The sequence below is a fragment of the Dermacentor albipictus genome, chromosome 1 (assembly GCF_038994185.2).
Source record: "Dermacentor albipictus isolate Rhodes 1998 colony chromosome 1, USDA_Dalb.pri_finalv2, whole genome shotgun sequence".
Taxonomy (NCBI): domain Eukaryota; kingdom Metazoa; phylum Arthropoda; class Arachnida; order Ixodida; family Ixodidae; genus Dermacentor; species Dermacentor albipictus.
The window spans coordinates 76,995,446-77,018,597 of NC_091821.1; the positions used below are offsets into that span (position 1 = coordinate 76,995,446).

General features: G+C 44.5%; 2 protein-coding genes across 6 annotated transcripts in view; one reads left to right on the forward strand and one right to left on the reverse strand.

The window, feature by feature from the left end:
* p115 (General vesicular transport factor p115) overlaps positions 1 to 15,345 on the reverse strand; it is a 71,816-nt gene extending 56,471 nt beyond the window's left edge. For 4 of the 5 annotated variants that reach the window (XM_070522630.1, XM_070522627.1, XM_070522629.1 and 1 more), the window contains exons 1-8: positions 15,197 to 15,345; positions 14,607 to 14,693; positions 14,374 to 14,512; positions 13,869 to 13,972; positions 11,341 to 11,499; positions 7,715 to 7,835; positions 4,638 to 5,002; positions 404 to 492 (exon numbers count right to left, since the gene is read on the reverse strand). In XM_070522630.1, coding sequence (XP_070378731.1) covers positions 404 to 492; positions 4,638 to 5,002; positions 7,715 to 7,835; positions 11,341 to 11,499; positions 13,869 to 13,972; positions 14,374 to 14,512; positions 14,607 to 14,693; positions 15,197 to 15,274 — 1,142 coding nt within the window. In that variant the 5' untranslated portion in view covers positions 15,275 to 15,345. Of the gene's footprint in view, positions 1 to 403; positions 493 to 4,637; positions 5,003 to 7,714; positions 7,836 to 11,340; positions 11,500 to 13,868; positions 13,973 to 14,373; positions 14,513 to 14,606; positions 14,694 to 15,006; positions 15,088 to 15,196 lie in introns of those variants that run through there. The other variant, XM_070522632.1, reaches the window with a different exon arrangement.
* Positions 15,346 to 15,538: 193 nt separating this feature from the next.
* Positions 15,539 to 16,794, forward strand: LOC139048128 (palmitoyl-protein thioesterase 1-like). Its single transcript, XM_070522637.1, has one exon. The coding sequence runs from the start codon at positions 15,671 to 15,673 to the stop codon at positions 16,625 to 16,627; it is 957 nt and encodes a 318-aa protein (XP_070378738.1). The 5' UTR covers positions 15,539 to 15,670; the 3' UTR covers positions 16,628 to 16,794.
* Positions 16,795 to 23,152: the final 6,358 nt, after the last annotated feature.

Here is a 23,152-nt window from a genome sequence, read left to right on the forward strand (position 1 = left end):
AGTCAGTCCGCATGTTTCTCATCTATAAACAAGTGACAGTAGTTAAAGTAGATAAATTATCATACAATGCATGTACTACTCACTGCACCAATATGCATCAAAATCCTTTAACTTGAGAAAGCAAAATAAGTATACTGTGTCTGCCATGTGGTGACAGGATGGAAAACCTCACAAAGCACCAATAATGAAGATGCTAAGAGATTTCATGAGCCAAAATTTACTGCCATATATTATCAACAATCAAGTACTATATTGCTACTTCTCTTATACTTGTGTAAAACAAAAATGTCCGACACTAATATGTCTATCCGATACCAGTAAAGATCCTTGTGTTTCACATTACTGTGCCTTTTGCTTTAATAAAAATGTTCCAGCTCAAATGGCTACAGAAAAGCTGACTTACCTAGGGGGATTAGAAGGAGCATTCACAGAAGCAAAGTACTCCTGGTTACTGTGATGGCCTCGGATGACTTCTGCCACTGTGTTTATTGTCTGAAAAATATTTTTTTTCCAATATTTTGTTCACCGAAAATAAGGCAAGAGTGAACATTTTGCAGAGATCTATGTTCCTGTGTCGGGTTAATGGAACACTTATATTCCAATGCCACTATGCTCCGCACTCTGTCAGTTGTCAGAGCAGCGCTCTGCCCATGTTATCAAGGAGATCAGCCGGCCACGAGTGATGAATGATAAGAGTGCCATAAAACAAAATGGAAGGAATCACTACATAATAACAGTCCTGGTCTTGTGCAACTGGTAACAAAGAAACAACAGTGACATTTCAGCTTTGAGCCCATTTCTATTATTCACAGCAGAAACAAAGTAAAAAGGACACAGTTCTGCAGTCTAAACATGCATGGGTTTCATGACAAATGTGGATTTCTACTCTGTCAAGGCATCATAGGCCACAAAAACTACTACAGATAGAAGCTTTGGATTCCATGCCAAGTGCCTAAGCTTTGTGGGATTTCAGTTTTTTAGTGCTTGCAAATCCTGTGTCCCTTAAACATTTGTGGCCAACTGTATGTCACAGTACAATTTAATAGGAATTAGAGGAAATTCTCACATGCTCACATGTAAATGTAGCCCTGGCATACTTTTGCATGGGCAGAACACTGTTTAATGACACAATATCACACAACAATAGACTGACCTCAGAACTGCATTCCATTTACTTTTTTTCTGCATACAGTGTGTTAAAACCAGATATTAACATAACCCTACAAATTTCTTTTTTAATCCCAGGTGTAAGAATGACGAACATGGTGGTAGAAAAGTCACATACCTTACACATCACAATAGTTGCTCTGTCATCGTTGCTTACTCAAGTCAGTCAGTGTAAAACTAACTACATTCCCATATAGAAGTCGCTGTGCTTTTAGATTTTTCAATATTTTTTCAATATTTTTTCAATAAACTGCTGGACCATCCTTTAATAAAGTTTCTTCTTCCTCTTCAATATTAGTTGCTTCATTGAACTAAAAGCACTGCACCAAAAGGTATTTTTATTCAAGGGACATCGCCTGGCACAGTGGCTCAATAGCTATGGCCCTCAGCGGCTGAGGAAGAGGCTGTAGGTTGGATTCCAGACCATAGAAGCGACATTCTGACGGAGGCAGACTGAAGACACACTAGTGTACTATGCTTAGTGTGCATATCAGAGAACCTTTGGTGGTCAAAATTAATCCATAGCCCTCCTCTACAGCATCCCTCATAACCCACTGTGCAGACCCAAATTCTATTTTGGTATGGGAAGTCCTCTTATTTACAACACACTGCAGGCCAGCGACATGACCAAAGACTGTCCCATAAGTGGTGAATACGTCATTATTGGACAAAAGACAGCATATGCCTCAACACAAAGTGGTAAAAAAAAAGTTGTGCACTACATGTAAGAGAAACGAAAAATAAATATGATTTACAATCAACATTAGCTGAACTGTATAGAATCCCGAACAATACAGACAATTATACGTAAATTATGTAGGGCCAGCTGCACTGAATGCCAATTTTTGTTCCACAGTAAAATAACTTGACCAGGTAGGAGAGATTCATGGTTACAAAAATTCATCGCAAACACAGATGAGAGGTAGGAGATGGATATGTCTACATGACATGGTAAAAAAAAAAAATATCCAGGATTTCAAACGTAGTAGAGACAACACTTTTGGTAATTTTCTCCTTAGCACTTAAGGCCAGCACAGCTACTACCATACATAAGCAGCTGTTCTAATCAAAGTGAAGTGCAAAATTGAAGGATTCAAGTTTCAATACAAGTTATCAGGCCAACACAACAGTTAACGTCGCAGCATGAAGCAGCTTAGGTTTTTTTTCAAATGCAATGTTGCTTCTTCTATTCTTATTCAATAAAAATGCAAGTAACTTAGTTCTATATTTTTGCATAAAGACGTTACAACTGTATAATAAACGTTTTCATTCACTACATTCTTGTCCCCACACAAAGCCTGTAAAATACACATGAAGCGAACTCTGCTCAAAGCCAAGTAGACTATCCCACATTCGATACATGAGATGTTTGTTGGCACAAAATGGACCAGTGTATGAAAACAATGAACAGGCACCCATATTTTTAAGTACAGACATGTGTGCAAGGGTGGGGTGGGGGCAAGGAGGCAATGAACCTTCCCCGGCCTACTAAAGGAGGGCACATTTTGTTTCAGGTTCGATTGAAAATTATTATAAAGGTAATTCAGAATAGTTATGTATATGCTGGGGATGTTAAGGCTGCCTTTAAAGCTCAAGTTTCCTGTAACTTCATTATGATGAAATATTCTTAAAGCAATGGTTCTGTTGAGGTGCTTGGCAACTTTGCAGCTAATTAGTATAGAGCTAAGATAAGCCAGTAATGGAAGGGCTGCTACTAGAAGGTTGGCCCTTCCCCACCCCACTGAGTGCCTCAATGTGTGCTATGTTTATAAGGACAGTCATGGCTGCAAAAAGTAAATGTGTGATGCAAGCTACTTTAAGTACAGACAGCCAAGAAATGAGTCCGAATGTGCACGCGTCTTTCAGTTAGAACGTAGAGTCCTGGAGTAGCACAATTTTTCATGCTCCCTAGTACGCCATATTGCGCATCCCCTTTCTCACTTCCTTTGCAAACATGCATAGCCTGTGGATGCCATAGCCATCTTTTAGAATATTGTAGTATCAGTCACTGATGTGCATGAAATGCATGCTCATCTATCAGTGTCTATACCAAGAAAGGATAACACTAGGAACAAAGTGGCACAAAGAAAGTTGACTGTACCCCCAATTAAAGGGCAACTATGCTGATCTTTCTTATCCTGCCAGGAAAGTGGTGGTTTCAAATTTTACTGCATTTACTGTCAAGCATAAATTTTTTCAGATCACATAAAAATATAGAAAAAAAATTAAATAGACTCAAGACAGTACATTGAAACTGAAACTTGACTGGACAGCCCAGGGAGCTGTTTCTCAATATGCCAGTGTTGATGTTAGAATAGGCATACACAAAGTACAGAACTGCTAATAACATTATCTTAAGACAATGTCTTCAACTACAATGAATTCTAAACATTCTTTTGTCACACAACTCTTTTTGCTGGAAAAAACAAAACAAAAATATACTTTATGAAGGTTGTGTTGCCTTCAAAACCTTTCTGCAAGGCAGATAAAGAGGTAAAGAGCTAAGCATAGAGATAAAGAGCTAAAGGAGATAAAGAGCCCTGCATATTTCATTTAATAACAGCTTCGAAAATGATGTTAGCATAACTGCTCCAGTGCTAACACCATGGCCAGAAAGCACAGAGGCCCCAGTAAAAATATTAATTCCAGGGCACTGATCAGGATTGCGCATGCAAACCTTCCAAATTAATTGGCCCAGTTGGAATATCTGACCAAACCACTCGGAACATAAGGTTCACTGAGGCTCGTATACCTCTTCGCTTCCACCCTTTTGGCACTCCGCTGGACCTGTTGTTCCATGGCACATTTTCCTGCTGCATTGAGCATGCATTGAATTGCACGAAAACTGCTCTAAAGTCTGCTACAGACATCGCATTTACAATATGTCCAATTTATTTCCTTCATGAAAGGCTTCTGCATCAGGTACAGCACAAAAAAAAAGAAGAACACACAAGGATGCCTGTTGGACTTATGAACTTGGCCCTCAAATAATAAGCACTGCATTGAATGATTCTGCTCCAAAATTTTCAGTGGTATGCGCTAAAAAACATTTACCCACTCGGGAGTCTGTATGACCTATTTTCGAGCCTGGTACTCTGGCTGCAACGGCTACAACATAGCAGAGTCTGGTGATCAGGAAGCTACCCATTGTTTTACAAACTACTACTGTTGAAAGTGCAGACATATATGTCCAGGTAGTGTGCAAAACCCAAAACAGAATATAGCTGGCAATGTACTGTCATCCATGAAGAATAGCCAGAAACAGCAATTCCTATACTTTGGACTTGGTCGTCACAGCTGACGGATCACCGGCTGTGAAAGCGACTGGTTAAAAAATCCCCAAAGTTGCCCTTTCAGCAGTCATATGGCACACAGCACACACACCTGCTCGCATGCAGTGAAGCTGCCATTCACATGGAAAGTTCAAAGTTCACTTAAGTTCAAAGCAGGTGAAAAGAGCACATGCTTACCTCAGTGAGGATATCAGCAGGAACACCAATGGCCATAAGGATGTTGCAGAGTTGTTCAAGCAGGCCAGACTGGTTCATTGCCTTCTGACATGATGAAGTGACATTGAGTGGAGCACTGGGCGACACCAAGGAGCGCACCACCTGGAGCATGTGGAAGATGTTGGACACCTTCTGGGCTGACCATCCACCTCCGCCACCAGACTGCTGCGCCTCTGAGCCCTCCTGTTGCTGCTGCTGGCTGTGGTGGTAGTTGAAGAAGGGGCTCAGCCGCTGTATGTAGCTTCCCTCCTTGAAGAAGTTCTGGTTTGAATTATTGTTCTTCAGTAGGTGTAGCAGGACCACCAGGCAGTCCTCGACAACCACGCCTGTATAGGTAGCACAACACACAGGCTCAGGTGAGTGCACTCTTATCAGCCATATTCCTTTATAGATGCCAGAAGCAAGGAAAGGAGTGACATAGGCATGCACAGTTAGTGCCACCTCGTCTTGTACAAAAACCCATTTTGAGTAGCAACATTTCAAGAACAGAAAAGCAATGTATAAAGATGAATGGAAAAAGAACCCCTTTATAGCAATGCTACCATATTAAGATGACCTTCCTCAAACAGATCACGATATTATATATAGGCAGCGACCGAGAAATTATTTAAAGTTAAAACCCTGCTCGTTTACAGGCTGCTCATTAACTTATTTTAGTATTATCAGACTGCAAACAAAAAATGAGTGCTATTAACCTTATGTGTAGCTACGAGACATTATATATGCACACTGACAATACAAAAAATTGTTGTAACATGCGCAGCTTAACTACTATGATGAACATAAGAGAATGGATCATATTAGCATGTCTCAAGCATGACTGAGTTCTTCATCAAGTAGTGTTTGCAAGAAGTCAAATCTGAAAGTTCAGAAACATTTTAAATTAGAAAGAAAGTAGGACTTCTATGTTCCACTATCCACCTAGGCTATTTTCCTCAAGCGACGCATACATATCCTCATTTTCCGTTTCTACCTCCTCGTGGCTGCCTGCAAAATGGTCAGAAGTAGCTTGTATAGGTTAGCACACTATGCAAGCAACATGTGCATGCTCTCCAGGTTGTCGCTGAGTTTATTGAGCACCCTTTGTACCAGTATCATCTGTCAGGGCTGCGCAGTATCACAAAAGTTATTAAAAAACAGATGGTTTTAAAGGGACACTAAAGGCAAATACTAAGTCGATGTGGGCTGTTTAAATACCATTCCAGAAAACTCACAATGCTTGTTTCATCCCCAAAAAAACTTAAGTTTACGAGAAAATTGCACCTCAAGGGTCCGGACACCTTTTTCAAAATTCAAACCTTCCCCCACCCAACTGGGGGAGGAGTGACGCTGCATACGCCATCACTGCTCTTTGCTGCCATCGGTGACTAAAACGGCACCCGACAGACGGTGGTATCGAGATAAGACAGAGCGGTGGATTCGCCACTGCTTGCTTTTTGTTCAAGTGGCGTAGACCGTACGGGCATCCTGCGACATCACGTGGAATTTGAACTCTCTGCTACTTGCAGTTTGTGTGAGTTTCGCGAGCCCGCAAAACCAGCACAGCACTATGCAATAACGAAACTACCAAAACACAAAAGCGTGGATGGTGCGGACAAGAGCGAAAACAAAACCTCTCGACCACCCGCGTCGTCAAGGGTAATTTCAAGAGTTTTTTTTTTTCTAGAAATGAAATAGATATAGAAATGGACAAGCATCATTTTATTTCGTCTTTTATTACAATACAAGGATGTTTTTTGCAACAAATGGTTGAGTACTGGTGACAGAATTTAACTGAGGAGTGCTTTCATTATCAGGCAAGTACTTGGATGTCCTGGGAGGTCTCTAATCATGTCCTGCATTTACCTCAATTTCTCTATCATTAAGGCTCTGTTCGCGATAATGTTGACGCGTTAGAGAATCTCGAGCACTAATCTATCGCTCTAGCTTGACTTAATATTTGCCTTTAGTGCCTCTTTAAGAAGACTCAAAAGGGTGTGAATTTCTCACATATTGCGCTGTGATGTCTTGGTAAAGCTAATATGTGGATAATCTATTACAGGTAGAAGCAGGTGAGTCAAGTGAAAAAAGAAAAATTAGATTATGGGGTTTTACGTACCAAAACTACCATCTGATTATGAGGCACACTGTAGTGGGAATTCGGGATTAATTTTGACGTCCTGGGGTTCTTCGACGTGCACCCAATGCAAGGTACACGGGCGTTTGTGCATTTAGCCTCCATCGAAATGCGGCCGCCATGGCCGGGATTTGATCCCACGACATCGTGCTTAGCAGTGCAACACCAAAGCCACTAAGCAACCACGGCAGGTTAACATGACAAATGAGATGCCTAACATCACCAAAATTAGAAACCCCACAGCGGTACTGAATACACATTTTTATACATTTTCAATCAAGGTGTATATATGGAGAAAAAATGGGCTTCGGCTTTTTCTGTCTCTTTACTCCAGAGCAAGAAAGAAATTTAGCTCACAAGAGAATTCGTTTATCATTGCGGCGCTTAGACAGCACACACAAAAACTTCAGTCACATGTTGGATTTCACCAGTACAGCACAATGAAGTTACCCTGAAAAGTGGGACTGATGTAGGTACAGTAGGTCAATCAGAGGGTTAAAGAAAGTAGTGCCATTAACAAATTATTACTCTTCCCCTCCTACTTACATGGCACATTCATTATGAGTATATAGCATGCCTATGGCAACAGCACAAATGACGACATGACGGTTGCCTTCTCTTTCACAGCTGTTATTAATCTTGCATTAGGGAACAGCGCAGAAGACGAGGACGCAGAAGAGGCATGAAACAACCACACGTAGCACTGTGTGGTGCACTACTTGTGGTTGTTTTCTGCCTGTTCTGCGTCGTCTTTCATGGCGTTCCCTAATGCAAGATGTTCAGCCAACTAGCCGGCACATTCACTTTATTAGCAGTTTTCAAACAACAAGCATAAGGTAACTATGAGAATAAGTAACTGCTCTCCAAAAAATTTCAGCATCGCTTGTCAACCATGCTGTTGCACAATGCAAAGTAACCTCACCTCCATCACTGCAGCCTTCATCAATGATAATGTCTAGAAGACGATCAAATGCATTCTCAAATGCAACAATCTTCTGAATGTTGGCATTAGCCTTCGTCAGGTGAGAGAGCAGAAGCAGTGCCTGGAGAGAAGAAGAGCCCTGTGTTGACATTGCAATCAGTATACATTGTTTCCAAATATCTTTGCAATGCGTATAGTACAGTCCACTCGGGAGACCCCAATTTATTAATAGAGCTTACATGAAACTATGCAGCTGATATTAACACACAGTAGAGTGAATGTTTGGTGAATGTTGGGTGAACTTGTGCCCAACAAGCAGCAAAGTGAGAGCCTAGCACCAACATACACAGTCTTCTCCCAAGCATTCCACATCTCTCCTTTCCTCGTGGCCCACACTGATGACATGCTGCTCCGATTGCACGAGCCTTGTGAGCATGTGTTGCCCATTTCACTGCTACTATCTTTGGAACGTAGCCGAAAACAAATAGAAGGGCGCAGGAGATGGCTGGTGCAAGTGATTTGAAAGCAGCTTGTGTCATTGTCCCCTTCCCAAAAGTGCATTGCGCCGATGCTCATAAAGAAGGCAGTGGTTTCCAGGCTGTCATTCAGAATGCTTGTTGGTGAAAGCAGTAACTGCCTGTCGTAATAAGGTTTAATTCAGACGACATGAACAATTTTTTGTGCAATGCCATCGTCGTGCTAAGGTTACTTGACCTTCTGGTACAACTTCATAATTCAAGAGGTTGACTTGGCAAATTATCCTGTACGGGCTAAAATAATCATGAAGAAGCTTTTTGGATAGGCTGCACATCCGTATGAGAGTCCACAGCCATACTCTGTCTCCAGGTGTGTATTGGACCTCTCTTCACCGCAAGTTGTGTCAATCCGCATTGGTTTGCTGTTGCTGCTGAATGCGGTGTCGTGCCAGCTGTCATGCCTATTCAGCTCTTTGTGTGAAGTCCCTGATATCATGGTCATTTTCGGAGGTTTCATCTACAGGTAGCATTGCACTTAATGTGTGTGGTGACAGTCTGGCCAAAAACAAATTGGAAAGGGGCCACTCGAGTAATCTCTTACACTGCGGTATTGTACGCAAATGTTGCGTACGGTAGCATCCCATCCTACCTTCAATGCTCCATGTGCACGTATATTGACAACATATCGGTCAGTGTTCTGTTGAGCTGTTCAGTCAGTCCATTTGTCTGCGGATGATAAGCCATGGTTTTTCTGTGACTGGTGTGCATCAATTTCCTAATAGACTGTCAAACGGGCAGTAAGTATGGTTTCTCAGTCCATGATGATAACTTTAGGAGCGCCATGCCGTAGCACTATGCTGGTGACAAAAAATGCAGCTACTTCGATGGCCATTCGCCTAACAAGAGACTGTCTTGCCATATCGAGTTAGGTAGTCAGTTGCAATTGCAATCCAATGATTTCGTGATGATGACGTAGGAAAGGGGCCAATTAAGTCCATTCCCACTTGTGTGAATGGAGCTTAGGTGGCTGTATGAGCTGAAAGAGATCTGCTGGCTTCAATGGTGGCATGTTTGGCAATCCCGGCAGGTTCTCACGTAGTGGTGCAAAGAATTCAACAACTTTAGCCAGTAATACTTCATGTGGATGTGTGCAAGTGTTCTGCTCACACCTAAGAGTACATATGATGGGTCATCGCGGCCCACTTCCAATATCTCGGGTCGTAACTTTGAAGGTACAATGCGTAAAAATGTCTCCGAACTATGTTAAAATTTCTTTTGTACAGGATAATATTTCTCAGAACGAACGATGACAAGCTGCGGGCAAAAGCTTGTGGAAGCTCGACAGGGTGTCCTAGGTAATCAATGAGCAGACGCAACTCCGCGTCAGACTGCTGATGCTGCGTCATTTGTGACAATGTCACAGCTCCTAGGAACGGATAATCCTGTCCATTTTCCACAGGTGTAGATTCCGTGGATTCAATCGGTGCAAGCGACAAGCAATCAGCATCAGTGTGCTTGTGAGCGAACTTGTACACGACCGTTATACTGTATTCCTGCAGCCGGAGGCTCCACCTCGAAGTTGTCCAGATGGGTCTTTGACATTCGCAAGCCAGCACAATGAATGATGGTCGCTGATAGCTTGAAATGGTCTACCACAAAAATATGGTCTAAACTTGTTGATGAACCATATCACCGCCAGGCATTCCTTTTCTCTCACCTCAGCCTCCGAAAGAGTTCGACTAGCATACACAATGTTCCTCTCCATTTTGCCACTTAATGAGGACGGCCCCGAGGCCTAAATTGCTTGCATCTGTGCAGATCAGTTTCGGCTTTGTCAAAATGCGCAAGAACTGGACGATTCTGAAGATGCTTTCGTAGTTCACTGAAGGCATTCTCCTGTTCCCTTAACCAAACAAAAGGCATGTCTTCTCTTGTTAACCCCACTAGTGGTTCCACAATCCTTGACAAATTTTTAACGAAGCATCTGTAGTAGGCGCACTGTCATAAGAATTGCCTAACGGCCTCTTTGTCGGTTGGTTTTGGAAAATTTTTCAACTGCTGCAGTCTTCTCATGTCTGGGCGAATGCCTTCTGAACTGACGACATAGCCAAGGAAAAGGAGTTCTTGAAAGGCGAAATGACAGTTCTGTGGTTTTATCGTCAAACCTGCTGACCTAATAGCTTTCATCAAAAACCGCAGTTGTTCTACCTGCTGCTCAAAGGTAGCAGAAAAAAAAAACACGACATCGTCAAGATAAACAAGACAGGATTGCCATTTCAGACCAGTGAGCACAGTGTCCATCATCAGCTAAAATGTGACAGGTGCGTAACAAAGGCTCAACGGAGGTCATTGGTCCGTGTGGCGTCACAAATGCCGTCTTTTCACAATCTCATACATCCACTTCTACCTGCCAGTACCCACTTTAGAGGTCCAGGGAGGAAAAGAATTTTGCATCTCGTAGTTTTTCTAGAGTGTCATCGATTCTTGGAAGTGGGTAAACATCCCACTTTGTGATGGCGTTAAGCTTTCGGTAACCAATGCAAAAGTGCAAGGTCTGGTAAATGAGCACCATAAAATGAACAAAGTGGAAAATGGAGCTTTATGGTACAGCCAATAAACAAAATGTTATCTATCTCTGTGGTACAGCCAAAAGGACAGAACCATTGGGGACACTTAATTTCCTTCGTACATACAACAGGCAAATTTGTTATAGTGGCCTTCACTGTAGAGGTGTTCACAATATATACAAAAGATAGAAATACAGTTGTGACATATAGAATCCTTCATTATACAGGTCATTTCGTTGTTGAGGCGTTTGACTGTATTGTATTCACAGTTTTAATTTATTTAAACATAGCCCCACAAAAAAAAAAAATGCATTAACACGGGGTTCCACTGTAACTGTGAGATGGTCTCCAAGTTCTTAGGTGAGAGCACACAGCCATCACTAAACCAGCTTAGAAATACTACAAATAATTAATGTCTGATTGCCGTAAAACGCACTAACAACAACAGAAGCTAATGGCACAGTTGGAGTCTTTGTGCTACAGCCATGTCACAATTAGTCGAAAGGCTTAAGTGCATATGTAAAAAATTACTGGCAAGTCATCAGCCATGCTACACTACAAGAAAATGCCATCCAATACTCACATCATTTCGAATGACTTCTCGGCTGTCTGAGAGAAGGTCCATAAGTCTGGACACACCCATTGGACTGGTGAGAACACACTCCTGAACTTCTTTAGCACGATGAACGAGCAAGCCAGTCAGTAGACGTACGGATGGCCATCTTACTCTGAAGTCAAATTCCTGTAGTGCATGAATAATCACATTCTATTTAGCAGCACCACGAAAGTCTGCATGCTGTCGGGTAGTTTGGATGGGAAAAAAATTGGAGGATGCTTAAAGGGACACTACAGGCTAATACTAAGTCGACGTGGACTGTTTAAATGCCATCTCAGAAACCTCGCAACGCTTCTTTCATGCGAAGAAAAGACTTAATTTACGAGAAAATTGCATCTGAAGGGTCCGAATGCCTTTTTCAAAGTTCAAATCTCCTGCAGAGTGGTGACGTTGCATACGCCATCACTACGCTTTGCTCTCTGCCGTTGGTGAGTAAAATAGCGCCCAAGAGATGGTGGTACCAAGTCAAGACATAGCGGTGGATTTGCCGCTGCAGCTGCTTTCTGGTCAAGTGGCATAGACCATTCGGGCATCCCGAACATCACATGGACATTGAATCATCTGCTACTTGCAGTTTGTGTGAGTTTCGTGAGCCAGCAAAACCAGCGCAACACTACACGATCAGGAAAGTGCTGAAATGCAAAAGCATGGGCGGCACAAAGTCGAGCGCAAACGCAACCTTTCGACCGCGCGCGTCGTTGTCAACGGCAATTTCAACAAGTTCCTTTTTCTAAAGATGAAATAGAACTGGACAATTATCATTCTATTTCATCTTATAGTGCAATAAAAGGATGTTTCTTGCGATGAGTAGTTGAGCACTCATGACAGAATTTAACTGAGGGGTGTTTTCGTCATCGGGCAAGTGCTTGAATGTCCCGGGGGAGTCTCTAATCATGTCCTGCATTTGCCTTAATTTCTCTATTATTAAGGCTCTGTTCGCAATAATATTGATGCCTTAGACATTCTCAAACACTAATCTATCACTTTAGCTTGATTTAGTATTTGCCTTTAGTGTCCCTTTAAGCTTCGCCTTCAAGAGTGGAATGCGATAGCGTTATCGCACCCCGTTCGCACTGCCCACTCATTCGCTCGGCATGCTCTTTAGTCACACAAAAATTTTCATATACAACACTTCTAAGTACACAGCACAACTTTGGGGCATCCTCGCACCGCTCCCCGCATGGCCCCAATGCGCTCAAACGAGACGAAGGGGAGAAGCGGGCGAGTGGCGAGCCACCTGTCGAGGCAGCGTCATACATTGCGAGGAGGGTGTTTACTGCGTTTGCCGCAAGATCGCTCTGCGTGTGCGCCAAGCGCAGAAGAAATGTAGCAGAAACGTACTTCGCTACTCGTTTAACTGCGATTTCTGTAATTTACATGCTCATAATTACCTATATACACCACAGTATAACTTTCTAGGGCACGTTTCTAAGGCAACACCGCATTCACTAGAGGCGCTTTTGTCCCGCTTTGAACCATCGAACTCATGGCTGAGTAGTAGTGTCTCCGTCTCACACTCTGGAGACCCTGGTTCGATTCCCACCCAGCCCATCTTGCAAGTTGTTTTTATTTATGAATTGCCTTCTGGGATTTTTCGCCCACGGCCAACACCGCCGCCGACACCAGCTTTTCTGCGACACGAGCTCTTCAACGCTGTCGCGTTAATATGCGGATGGCCTAATGAGCTTCTAGAGCAGCTTTCAGGTGTACTATACAAACACATTGAGATATGAACAGCAGAGTGTGTGGCTTCTGCGCTGTCTAGCAAAAAGCAAAGGGCACAAAGATGTACAACAATCTCTGATGACTCAGGTGTTCAGGATTCATTAAAGTTCATCACACATCTTTGTGCACTTAGCTTTTTGCTAGGCTCTACAAAAACCATGCACTCCGCTGTCCACATTTCAATGGGAAGGTATAATACCTGCTGACATTTGTGTGGTTGAAAGCGCATGCATCATTCAGTTCAGTCTAAATACGACTCAACACACAATATCTTGGCAAAGCATTCAGAACCTTCTCAAGTTCAGAAACTGGCCACAAGCATGTGTGAAAAGCTACAAGCTTACTAAGTATACAGCATAACACAGTATCTTTATTTTGTCTTTCACTGAAAGTTACACTTTCAGTAGCCAAGTAGCCACTGCGTGGTTCAGCCTACTATCCCAGCTGACATGCACTGTGCCTGCCTCCCATGTGGACACCTGCTCTCCGTTGGAATGCCCTTGTGTAAAGCTGTCCATGCCAGCATGTGGCAACCTGTTGACCCTTTGCCCTGTTACATCTTTGTGCCTGACCATTACTTTCATTAAGATGTCAATGAGTGTATACACACCTTAATTAAAGTGGTACAGAGGATTCATTAAGCAAACATATGGGCTCTCACCTTTCCACTGAACTCCCCATTATCATTTATCGCTTCCTTCAATATAGAGTGAGCAGTACCAATGTATCTAAGCATCAGCAGTGCCACAGAACATTTTTAATTGGCTTACCTCCATGAGATCCAACAGAAGTGTAACATTCTCAGGTTTCTTTATGTATATTTCTGTGAACTGCTCTCCTAGTTCTCGACTTGCATTTTCATCCTGAGAGTCTTCTGTATTTAAAGAAATAAAAAACACACACAGGTGGTGAAGCTACCACAACACAATTTTACAAAGAGCATTACTTGCCTCCTACTGGCCTGACAACGAAAGAAGAAAAGTGTAGAATTTAAAATATTTCTCTGGATATGCAACCTATGAAAAATCAATACTTTTGAAAATATAGCAAGAACAGCCCTAGCACATGCTACGAAAAAGCGGTTGTCAAAAATTCTTCCAAAACAAGCTTTCTGTAGCAAACACAGCTAAGCTGAAGCAACTGCCATGACTACTAAAAGTGCTGCGAAGCTTTCGCAACAGTGAGTGTACAATATTTTTGGCGAAGTCGTATTTGTTGGTGCAGCAGAACGCAACAAGCCCAAGAAACAAACCGGTGCATTGGCAAACACGGTACCTTCGTTCTCCTCTGCACCCGATATGACGTACGAAAGGGCATCTAGGGCGTAGCCAATGATTTCGCCGTCTCCTCTGTCAGTTTCCAGAATATGAACCAGGGCGTCCATGCCCTGAGCACCGACTTCCACTCTGAATTTCTGAAACCAGCACGCACCAAGCCATGTTAACCACATGCCGAAACAGTCTGCTTCGCCCTAAACAGTAGTAAAATGGGTGCACAATATTGGTTACCTTTGCCAAAGCCTTGAGAGCGCGGCAGGCATCTCGCCGGTCTTCCAAAAGCGTCGACGTCTGAACTCTGTTGACTAGGCGCTCAACCTACAAGATGAGATTTGCAGTCGCTATCAAGTTTCGGTTTGTGACGTAGCATCTCGTCGAACAACAAATGTTATTCAGCACAGCACATTAAAGCAGCCTTGTCGGTGTTTATTCCTTAAATTTGTCACAACATTTACGAGCATTCTCATTTCGAAGCAAAATATTTACAGGCTGTGAAGGTAAAATAACATAGCAGAGCAACGAATAGCTCATCGCTTAAACGCTAACACCGTGTTCTTCACTGTCAGCTCTGGCCCATTTGCATGCACGTTCACCGCTGTATATTTCAGTCAAGCGAGAGAAAAAAACATACTTCACGCAAAGCACCTACTGACTTTGCTGCACAGAAATACTGTAAACACTGACACGAGCAAGACATACGAGCTCGCAAAGCAGCGATGCCGGGAGCGTGGGCATGTCACCTCGACACAAGCCCGCTCAATAATGGGCACTGACATCCTTCCGACCAAACGCTGCAATCACTGTATAAATAGTTATAGTACCGTTTCTGCCCCGGTTGGAGCATGAGCACCGGGCTGTCCACCAAGCACAGTTTTCAAGCCCGACTTGAACAGCTCCATCTTGCACTTATGGCGTGGCGCAGACGACTTCCGGCGCACGGTGCGCTCCCGCACGGATTTGGTCTGTTTCTCGCTTTCGGTTTTTGTTTTAATGTAAGTATGTTGCAGTAGCATATACCAAACAAAAGTATATTTAAAATGTGCCTGCACATGCTCCTTTAGGTCACTTAACTCTGGGTGCTGCTTTTCTTTCTTTAATTTTAATTTTTACTTTATTTTATCCAACTTTTACTTGTGTCCTTGGTCGCCTTGGTTACGCCGCTTTGTCACCGCTCTCCATCTCTCAAATCGCGCGAGATACGCACTCCAAAACTTGCTGCTTGGGCTGTTGCGGAGTTCATTCGGACCAGTTACTCACATCAGCTGCAACTCACAGGTGATTGCTGCGCAGCTACAATGAAATTTGACTTGCTCTTATGGACTCAGCTCAGTCTGTGCATCGGTGTTGCGTTTTGCGGTGCGCACATAACTGATGGAGACAGGAACCGCCCTCTGAGCAGAGATGGCGAGAGCGTGTCGCAAGCTTTTCCCATCGTCATGTGGCACGGCCTGGGTGATTCTTGCTGCAATCCGCTGAGCTTGGGTGGATTCAAGAATTTCCTCGAGCAGTCTATCCCTGGCGTGTACGTGAACTCCTTGCGTATCGGCACCAATATGATCGACGAAATCGGCAACAGCTACTTCATGAACACGAACGCGCAGGTTGAAGAGGCTTGCAATATCATCGCTAACGACTCGAAGCTATCCGGGGGCTACAATGCGCTTGGCTTTTCCCAGGGCGGTCAGTTCCTAAGGGCAGTGGCGCAGAGGTGTCCTGAGCCGCCCATACGAAACCTCATCTCTCTCGGCGGGCAGCACCAGGGAGTCTACGGGCTTCCAAGGTGTCCCGGGGAAAGTTCGACGCTCTGCGAGTATGCCAGGAAGCTTCTGAACATCGGCGCCTATTGGGACGTCGTTCAAGAACATCTGGTCCCCGCTCAGTACTGGCAGGACCCTTTCGACCGACATACGTACATTGCCAAGAGTCTTTTCCTCTCCGACATCAACAACGAGCGCGTCAAGAATGAGACGTACAAAGCCAACCTGCTCAAGCTGAATAATCTCGTGCTCGTCCTGTTCGAAAACGATACAGTGGTCGATCCCAAAGCAACCAGCTGGTTCGGCTACTACGCGGAGCACGACGACAAGACTATAGTGCCTCTGCACGACCAGAAGATCTACACGGAAGACTGGATTGGCCTCAAAGAGCTTGATCAGAGCGGCAGGCTTCACTTCTTGTCCACGCTAGGCGACCACCTTCAGTTCAAGGACGAGTGGTTCACAGAGAACATAATCAAGCAATATTTGCTGTGAGCTTGCGTTTTTTCTCTCATCTCGCGATACATTCATGCAGTGGCACCTTATATACCAATGATACTTATTTAGCTGTTGAGTGAACGCTTGTCACACATTAGGGCATTTTTAAATCCTACTAATGAACTTCGAAGAAAAATAAAATCTTTCTTTCTTTTAAAATCGAATCGCTTTATTTGCCTCTGTGGTGCGTATTCGTGGTTGCAGGCGGTCGGACTTGCGACGCTAATGCGCCACGGGAAAGGGTGCGTGCCATAGGCGCCGACCACGGGGTGGCTCCGGGGCCCGAGCCCCCTCCGGAGTTTTCCGGAGGGGGCAGAGCCCCCCCACCTAAAGTGTAATTGCCAGAGTTTTGTCACCCACATTATCTGAAGTTTCTTTTGAGTTACCTCGACCTTTTCACTTATGCACAGAATAAAGTTTACTATATCTTTGAAAGAGAAGCCAATTAACAATTATATCTAAAGGTATGGATAGCCTATGCCTAGAGAAGGTTTTGCCTAGGTTTTTTTTTTTTTTTTTGCTTAAAGCCGTATGAACGGGGTATACTGATGTAAAAGGAGCTATGAGGCGAGTTCTATGCTCCAGACAATTTTTCTACCACATGATGAGATGCTTTACTTTGTGCGCCTGATCTAGCATTGCTAGTGGAACATCCCTCTGCGTGTGGCTTTAAGCAAAAGCCTTAGATCTCTGTTTCAAGGTGTCGCGTTGTGAGGTATACAAAATATCACTTGACACAAGGAAGGCCAGAAGCAAACCAAGGTTTGTCCAGCCGTGTATACGAGATGATTACGGGGTAGTAAAGTTAATTAATGATTGATGAGTGAGTGTGTTAAGGTGTATTAGGGTGGATGAAGATGTATTAAGGAGGACTAGGGTGGATCAAGGTGGATGATGCAGGATCATGGTGGATTAAGGAGGATTAAGGTCGATGAAAGTGGATTAGGGCGAAATACATTGCAGTGCTAAACATTATTGCCTACAGAATATTATCTGCATTACTACATCATGACCAAAGTCATGATTGATTGCTCAACCTTCGTAATCAAAGTGCATTGATGCAATGATTTCGGTTCCTGTTTAATCAAAGGAAAAAGTGTCCCCACAAAACAAAACCGCAGAAAGGTGGTTTTAAAACATTCGCTATTAAAGCGAAGATTCCCGGCCTCCGCCTAGATGTCAATATCAACAGCAAGCGTGCGCGATCATGTGAACACCTCCTGCCAGTTGCCTCTAGCCGTGAAAAAGCCAAATAATAATCGTCGCCCCTCATGCGTGCGTGGAAGTGCAGTTCAAAGCCAATTACAAAAGTCCAACGTGTCCTTAGGTATCGCCTAAAAGACGCGAATGCGAAAGCCTTGTAAAGCCTACTGTTATTCACCATAATCCACTTCCGTCAGCACTAATACACCCTAATCCTCCTTAATACGCCTTAATTCTTGTTCATGTACCTTAATCCTCCTTAATACACCCTAATCAACCTTAATCCTCGCTAATCCACCTTACGTCAATCATAATTATTAACCTCTTATACACGGCTAGACATGCCTTGGGTCGCTTCTCAGGGTGTCTACCAACCGGGAAAACCGGGGATTCTCAGGGATTTTGAGTTGTCTGGAAAAAGTCAGGGAAAACTCAGGGAATTTGGGCCTCTCTCAGGGAAAATTAGCGGCAATTTTATTGAAAGCTTCGAAAGTCGCGGTAATTCTAGCTCGAGTAACAGACAGGACTCGTAATGTCTCGTCTTTGACGCCCTTTCGTCGGCGGGAAGAATGGCCAGTGTACAGTCAATGACCGACTATCCGGATTCCCAATAATTTGGACGGCTTCGCGGCACCGCCACGTACCCCACAGAGTCAACGTGTCAGATTGTATGAAATTTCCGATGCAAGAACTCTTCGCCGTCCGATTTTCCGGACGTTTTGCCGTGACCGCAGGTCAAAGGCAATAATCAAAGGCACCACCGCTGCCGTTTTGATTGCTTCGCCACCTCGAACCGGCACTCTCGCACGCAGATCCGCTGGCAGCTGTTGCCACCACTGCGGCAACGCTAGGCCTAGCTGCTTCGACGTTCGCTGTGAAGCCTCTGGCCGTTGGGTGCCAAGTTTTTTTATTGAAAGAATTAGCTGCTGTCAGCAATGGCAGGGACTCCGCCTTTGTGGTCCTCGCGATTGGCTTATAAACTTGGAAAACACGGTGCGTTGCATAATGCCTGTTCCTGAAAGTTAGCTTCGCCTTTGTACAGAAATGTTACTTGGTGAAGCATACGCAAAAGTATTGCAGTGAAGCATAACAAGCGTGGGAAGGGGCTATTGCCACGGAACACAGTATGTATACCTTAGTTATACACGCGTGCACCCGGTATTTCCTGTCACAGTACGAGCACCGATATGCCTAATATGTGTACCGACAGGCCTTCAGAGCGCTTTCGAACGTGTCTGTGGCGGTTTGAGCCTCTAAGGGCAGTAAATGACACCCATTTATTTTTTTCCAACTGGGCGATTTTTAGGATGTATTCGCGTCCCCTAAGGAGTTTGAAAAATCGGTCGTGGACTATGCAACTGACCAAGATGCTTCAAATGGTCCTTGGCGCGAACGAGTGGCGGAAGGAGGACAAGAACAGATATGACCTACGCATTGAGGAATAAACGGGAAAGGAAGCTTGCTGCCGCCGTTTTGAAGCAGCTTGAGCTCAAAAAAGAAAGTTTTGGCTGATGCCGAGATGCAGCTGTCCCTCATCCAAACCAAAATACTCTTTAAAGCAGTGAAACACAACACTCAGGCGTCGTGCGCGGGCTGAGAGTATGTCAGGACAGGTGAGGTTGACTTACGAGCTGTTGAGAGAGAATCTCAATTGTGACAGAGTTCGGGCCTCATAGCACTGAGCTTGCTATAAGTTGATAGAAATAGCTCATATTCGAAAATATTTGCTTCTGTATGCATCTCCTTTTTGTTCGTATTTGAGAATGTCCCACTCCATTTGCAATTTTTTTAAGACACTTTATTTGCTGTGCATTTTACTAACCCCTGCCTTCTATTCTCTTTTTGAATAACATAAACACTACTCCCTAGTATTCCGATTGGATTAAGTCGCTTTTTATTTTTTCATGTGCTTACTAGAGAGTGACAGCATCAGGCGATATGGTTTCAGCCCGTCTTGACATAAAACATAGGAATTTCCCTGCATCACTCAGGGAAATTCGCAATGGCACTCAGGGAAAACCTGGAAAACTCAGGGAATTTGGAAATGTCATCTTGGTAGACACCCTAGTGCTTCAGGCCTTCCTGGGTCTCGTGATATTTTCTGTTCACAACGCGACCTTGAAAGAGAGATCTAAAGGCTTTCGCCTTAAAACTTAAAGAAACGCAATATGAACTAGCTAGCGCTCATCACCTGCAAGACTACGGGTATACTTGCCACTAATTTTTTCAGGGCCTGCACTCATTGTATGACTGATGCACACATCGACGTAAGCTGAAAATAATAGTTCCTCTACAAGCCGCTATTTCAATTTTCAGTAAAACAGGCAACGGATCCTAACAATCGCGAAAAGTACGATCGAGAGGCTGTATCTTCGCACATAAATATTCACAGCGGAAAGCAGAATTTTTTCTGACTGAATAACAACGGTTGGCGACGTGCAAGGTGATGGAGTCCCAGAAAAATATTGAGCAATCTCAGGGCAACCCCATTTTTATGCAACGTACAAATTGCGCAACAATAACGCTGCTGAGCAGGACGGAAGAATTTTAAAAATTTAGCATTAGGGGATGCTTTGATACGAGCAATAAGAAAGATGCCTCACCTCGCAAACAATACTGTTCTTAGTCGGAACAAAGTTCTTTCACCCATGCTATGCAGCCACTGCTTCCTGCGCAAGCCGTCATGCTTTCCTTGTGGTCTCATAAAACTGCATAACCATCTTCAGGCCTCTTGCTGCAGTTAGCGCAACAGCACGGCATAGCGCTAGCACAGAGAGAACGGGCGCTATAACGTAAAGCTATTCCAAACTTTTCTATTCCAATTCTGCAATTAGCACTCCGCGATTGGTCAAAAACTTTTTGGACCACCCCCACTTCGCCTGTATGTCACGCAACGTCACGAAAACAGCGCTACCTCCCCATCTGATATGACGTGTACACACTGATTATGCATGATTGTAGAAGAGTTGATTGTTGGGCTAGTTGGTCGTCCATAATTGAAGTAGTACCTTAGCGCGATAAAAACACGGATACAAATTCTTATATCCGTGTTCTTATCGCGCTAAGGTACTACTGCAATTATGCGTGATTGGAAAGAACAAAAGAAAAATAGTTATTTCTGATTCGACGCCTTTTCGCCATTATCCCTCGGCTATTGGTCGAAAGTTTTCCGGGAACACCGACTTCACCTGCCTGTCATGCGACGTCACATGACCATGAAAACTTACCGCGTCAAAGTGACGTTTACGCATTAAAGATGCATTAGTATGCCGAACAAAACTGATTTTTCTTCTGAATAACCGCAGGCTGGCCCGTTCCGAAAGGAATAAAAGATGGCTGCCGCCAATCGCTCAGGCACTGGCTACTCGCACCTGGCGGAGAGCGTGGGTTAATTTGCATACAATGATAATGATGACAATGTGTATTTATTAAAGGATGGCTCGAAGGCCTATAATGGGGAATATGAAGAATGCTGTGTGGCGCGACTTGCAGGCATGCAGCGCATATCGGTGTATATATCGATGTGTTTTGCTTGCGTGGTGCTTGAAACTCTGTCTAATGCCCAGACTATTGCGCGGAGTTCAAGTTCCGTTGGGTTGTCGGCATCAGCAGTTGTAAAGGTAGAATATGTCGCACAAGAACCCACTACGTGGTAGGCGACTGCTCCCTCGCTGGTGCGTGGGTCGAAAGCTGCGTCAGCGTACACTTGTTCATGGCTTAGCGGTGCGTCTGCCAGTGTCTGCGCATGACGCGCAGCGAATGCTGCCCGGCGGTGCACTTGTTGGGCACCCATGTTTCGGGGCGTTGGTGTAGTGTCGACGACAACAATGCCATCCCACGGTGAGATGTCGGATGGCAGTTGTGGCAAAGTTGATATATCCTTTCCCATGTAGGCCAGTAGAGCCCTGCCTTGTCTGGTGTGCTTCAGGCGTTCCTCGCGTCCTGCCTTCGATGCTTCGATGGTTACAAGGAGGGTAGGCAACTTCGCATAGCGATGTAGCTCTTCGACACGTGTGTGTTTTTCGGGAGACCTGTGATAACACGGAGAGCTGGTCTGTGGAGCACCTCTAGCTGTGTCCAGTGCCGAGCAAGCAGGTCATAACAGCGTGCTCCGTATATCGCTCGGGATGGCAGCAAAGCACTAACAAGCTTTCGGCATACGTCGGTACCAGCACCGCCCATGCGGAAACAGATTCGGTTTATGAGGTGCATAGTGTTGTGCCATGTTCGACGAAGGTCTGCGAGCCACGCATCCACTGTGCCTGTGCGGTCAATAGGTCTCCCTAGAATGCACACTGATTTTTCCGCTCGCTGTAGCGTTTCGCCTGCGAGAGTGAGCGTGAGGGCTGCTTCGTCCTGCGTTGAACCTCCGATCACCACATATATGTTGTCTTCGCTGGAGATGGCCGCATGCCATTTTGTAGCAGGTAGTGGTCAATAACGTCAAGTGCATACAATAAAGCTTTTTGCGTTGCCGTGTAACATTTTCGAGCACTTTCGGCACGTTTGCGGCCTGGTTCTGCCAACGTTTTGCTGAGGATCCGTTTTGGAGGCATTCTTAACCTTCCACTGCACGTCGCCGCGATTTTCTACCAGCCACAGCAAGCTAAGTAAGGGAAAGCGGACGAATCACAGACACCGGCACCACCCTCTTCATCAGGTTATCGATTTTAAATGCACTAGCTCGGCCCCATTCAATCCCTCTCCCCTTGAGCGTGCTCCTCTCCTCTTGTCAGCCAATTAGCTGAGACAAGCCGCCCAGTGTATACATATAGGCAATTTTATTCGTTTTTCAAGCAAACAAACGTGACCTTTTATAAACGAGGAGAACGTTTGATTGGTCTGTTCAGACAACCATGCGGGTCACCACCCGATGCTTGCGTCGGCGGTTACGCAAGTTTGACGTCAGGAAATTGGAATAAAAACAGATTGGAACAGTTTTACGTTATAGGGCCCCAGGAAACGCTGCGTACAACGCTCGCTACGCCTAGCTAAAGCGCTGAGCCAGCCGAGCTGAGAAAAATGGCGCACACGAAAAACAAAAACAGGGTGGGGGACGTTCTACTCCGGTGGCTGCTAGGTATGCCGCGGCCGCGCGGGCCCTTTCTTGAAAGCGATCTGCTATGAGTGTAGAGGCTAGATGAGCTGGGGGTTCATAGATTCGTGTACGCTGTAATCTCGCCGCTTAATTCACGTTGAGGCGAGAGGCAGTACGAAGGTCAATTCGCTCGCTGCTGCTGCCGTTCTTCCTCAAGCCAGCGTTTTGACAGCGAGTGTCCGCGCTCATCTAGTGAGCTGTGTTTATGTTTGCCTGTGCGC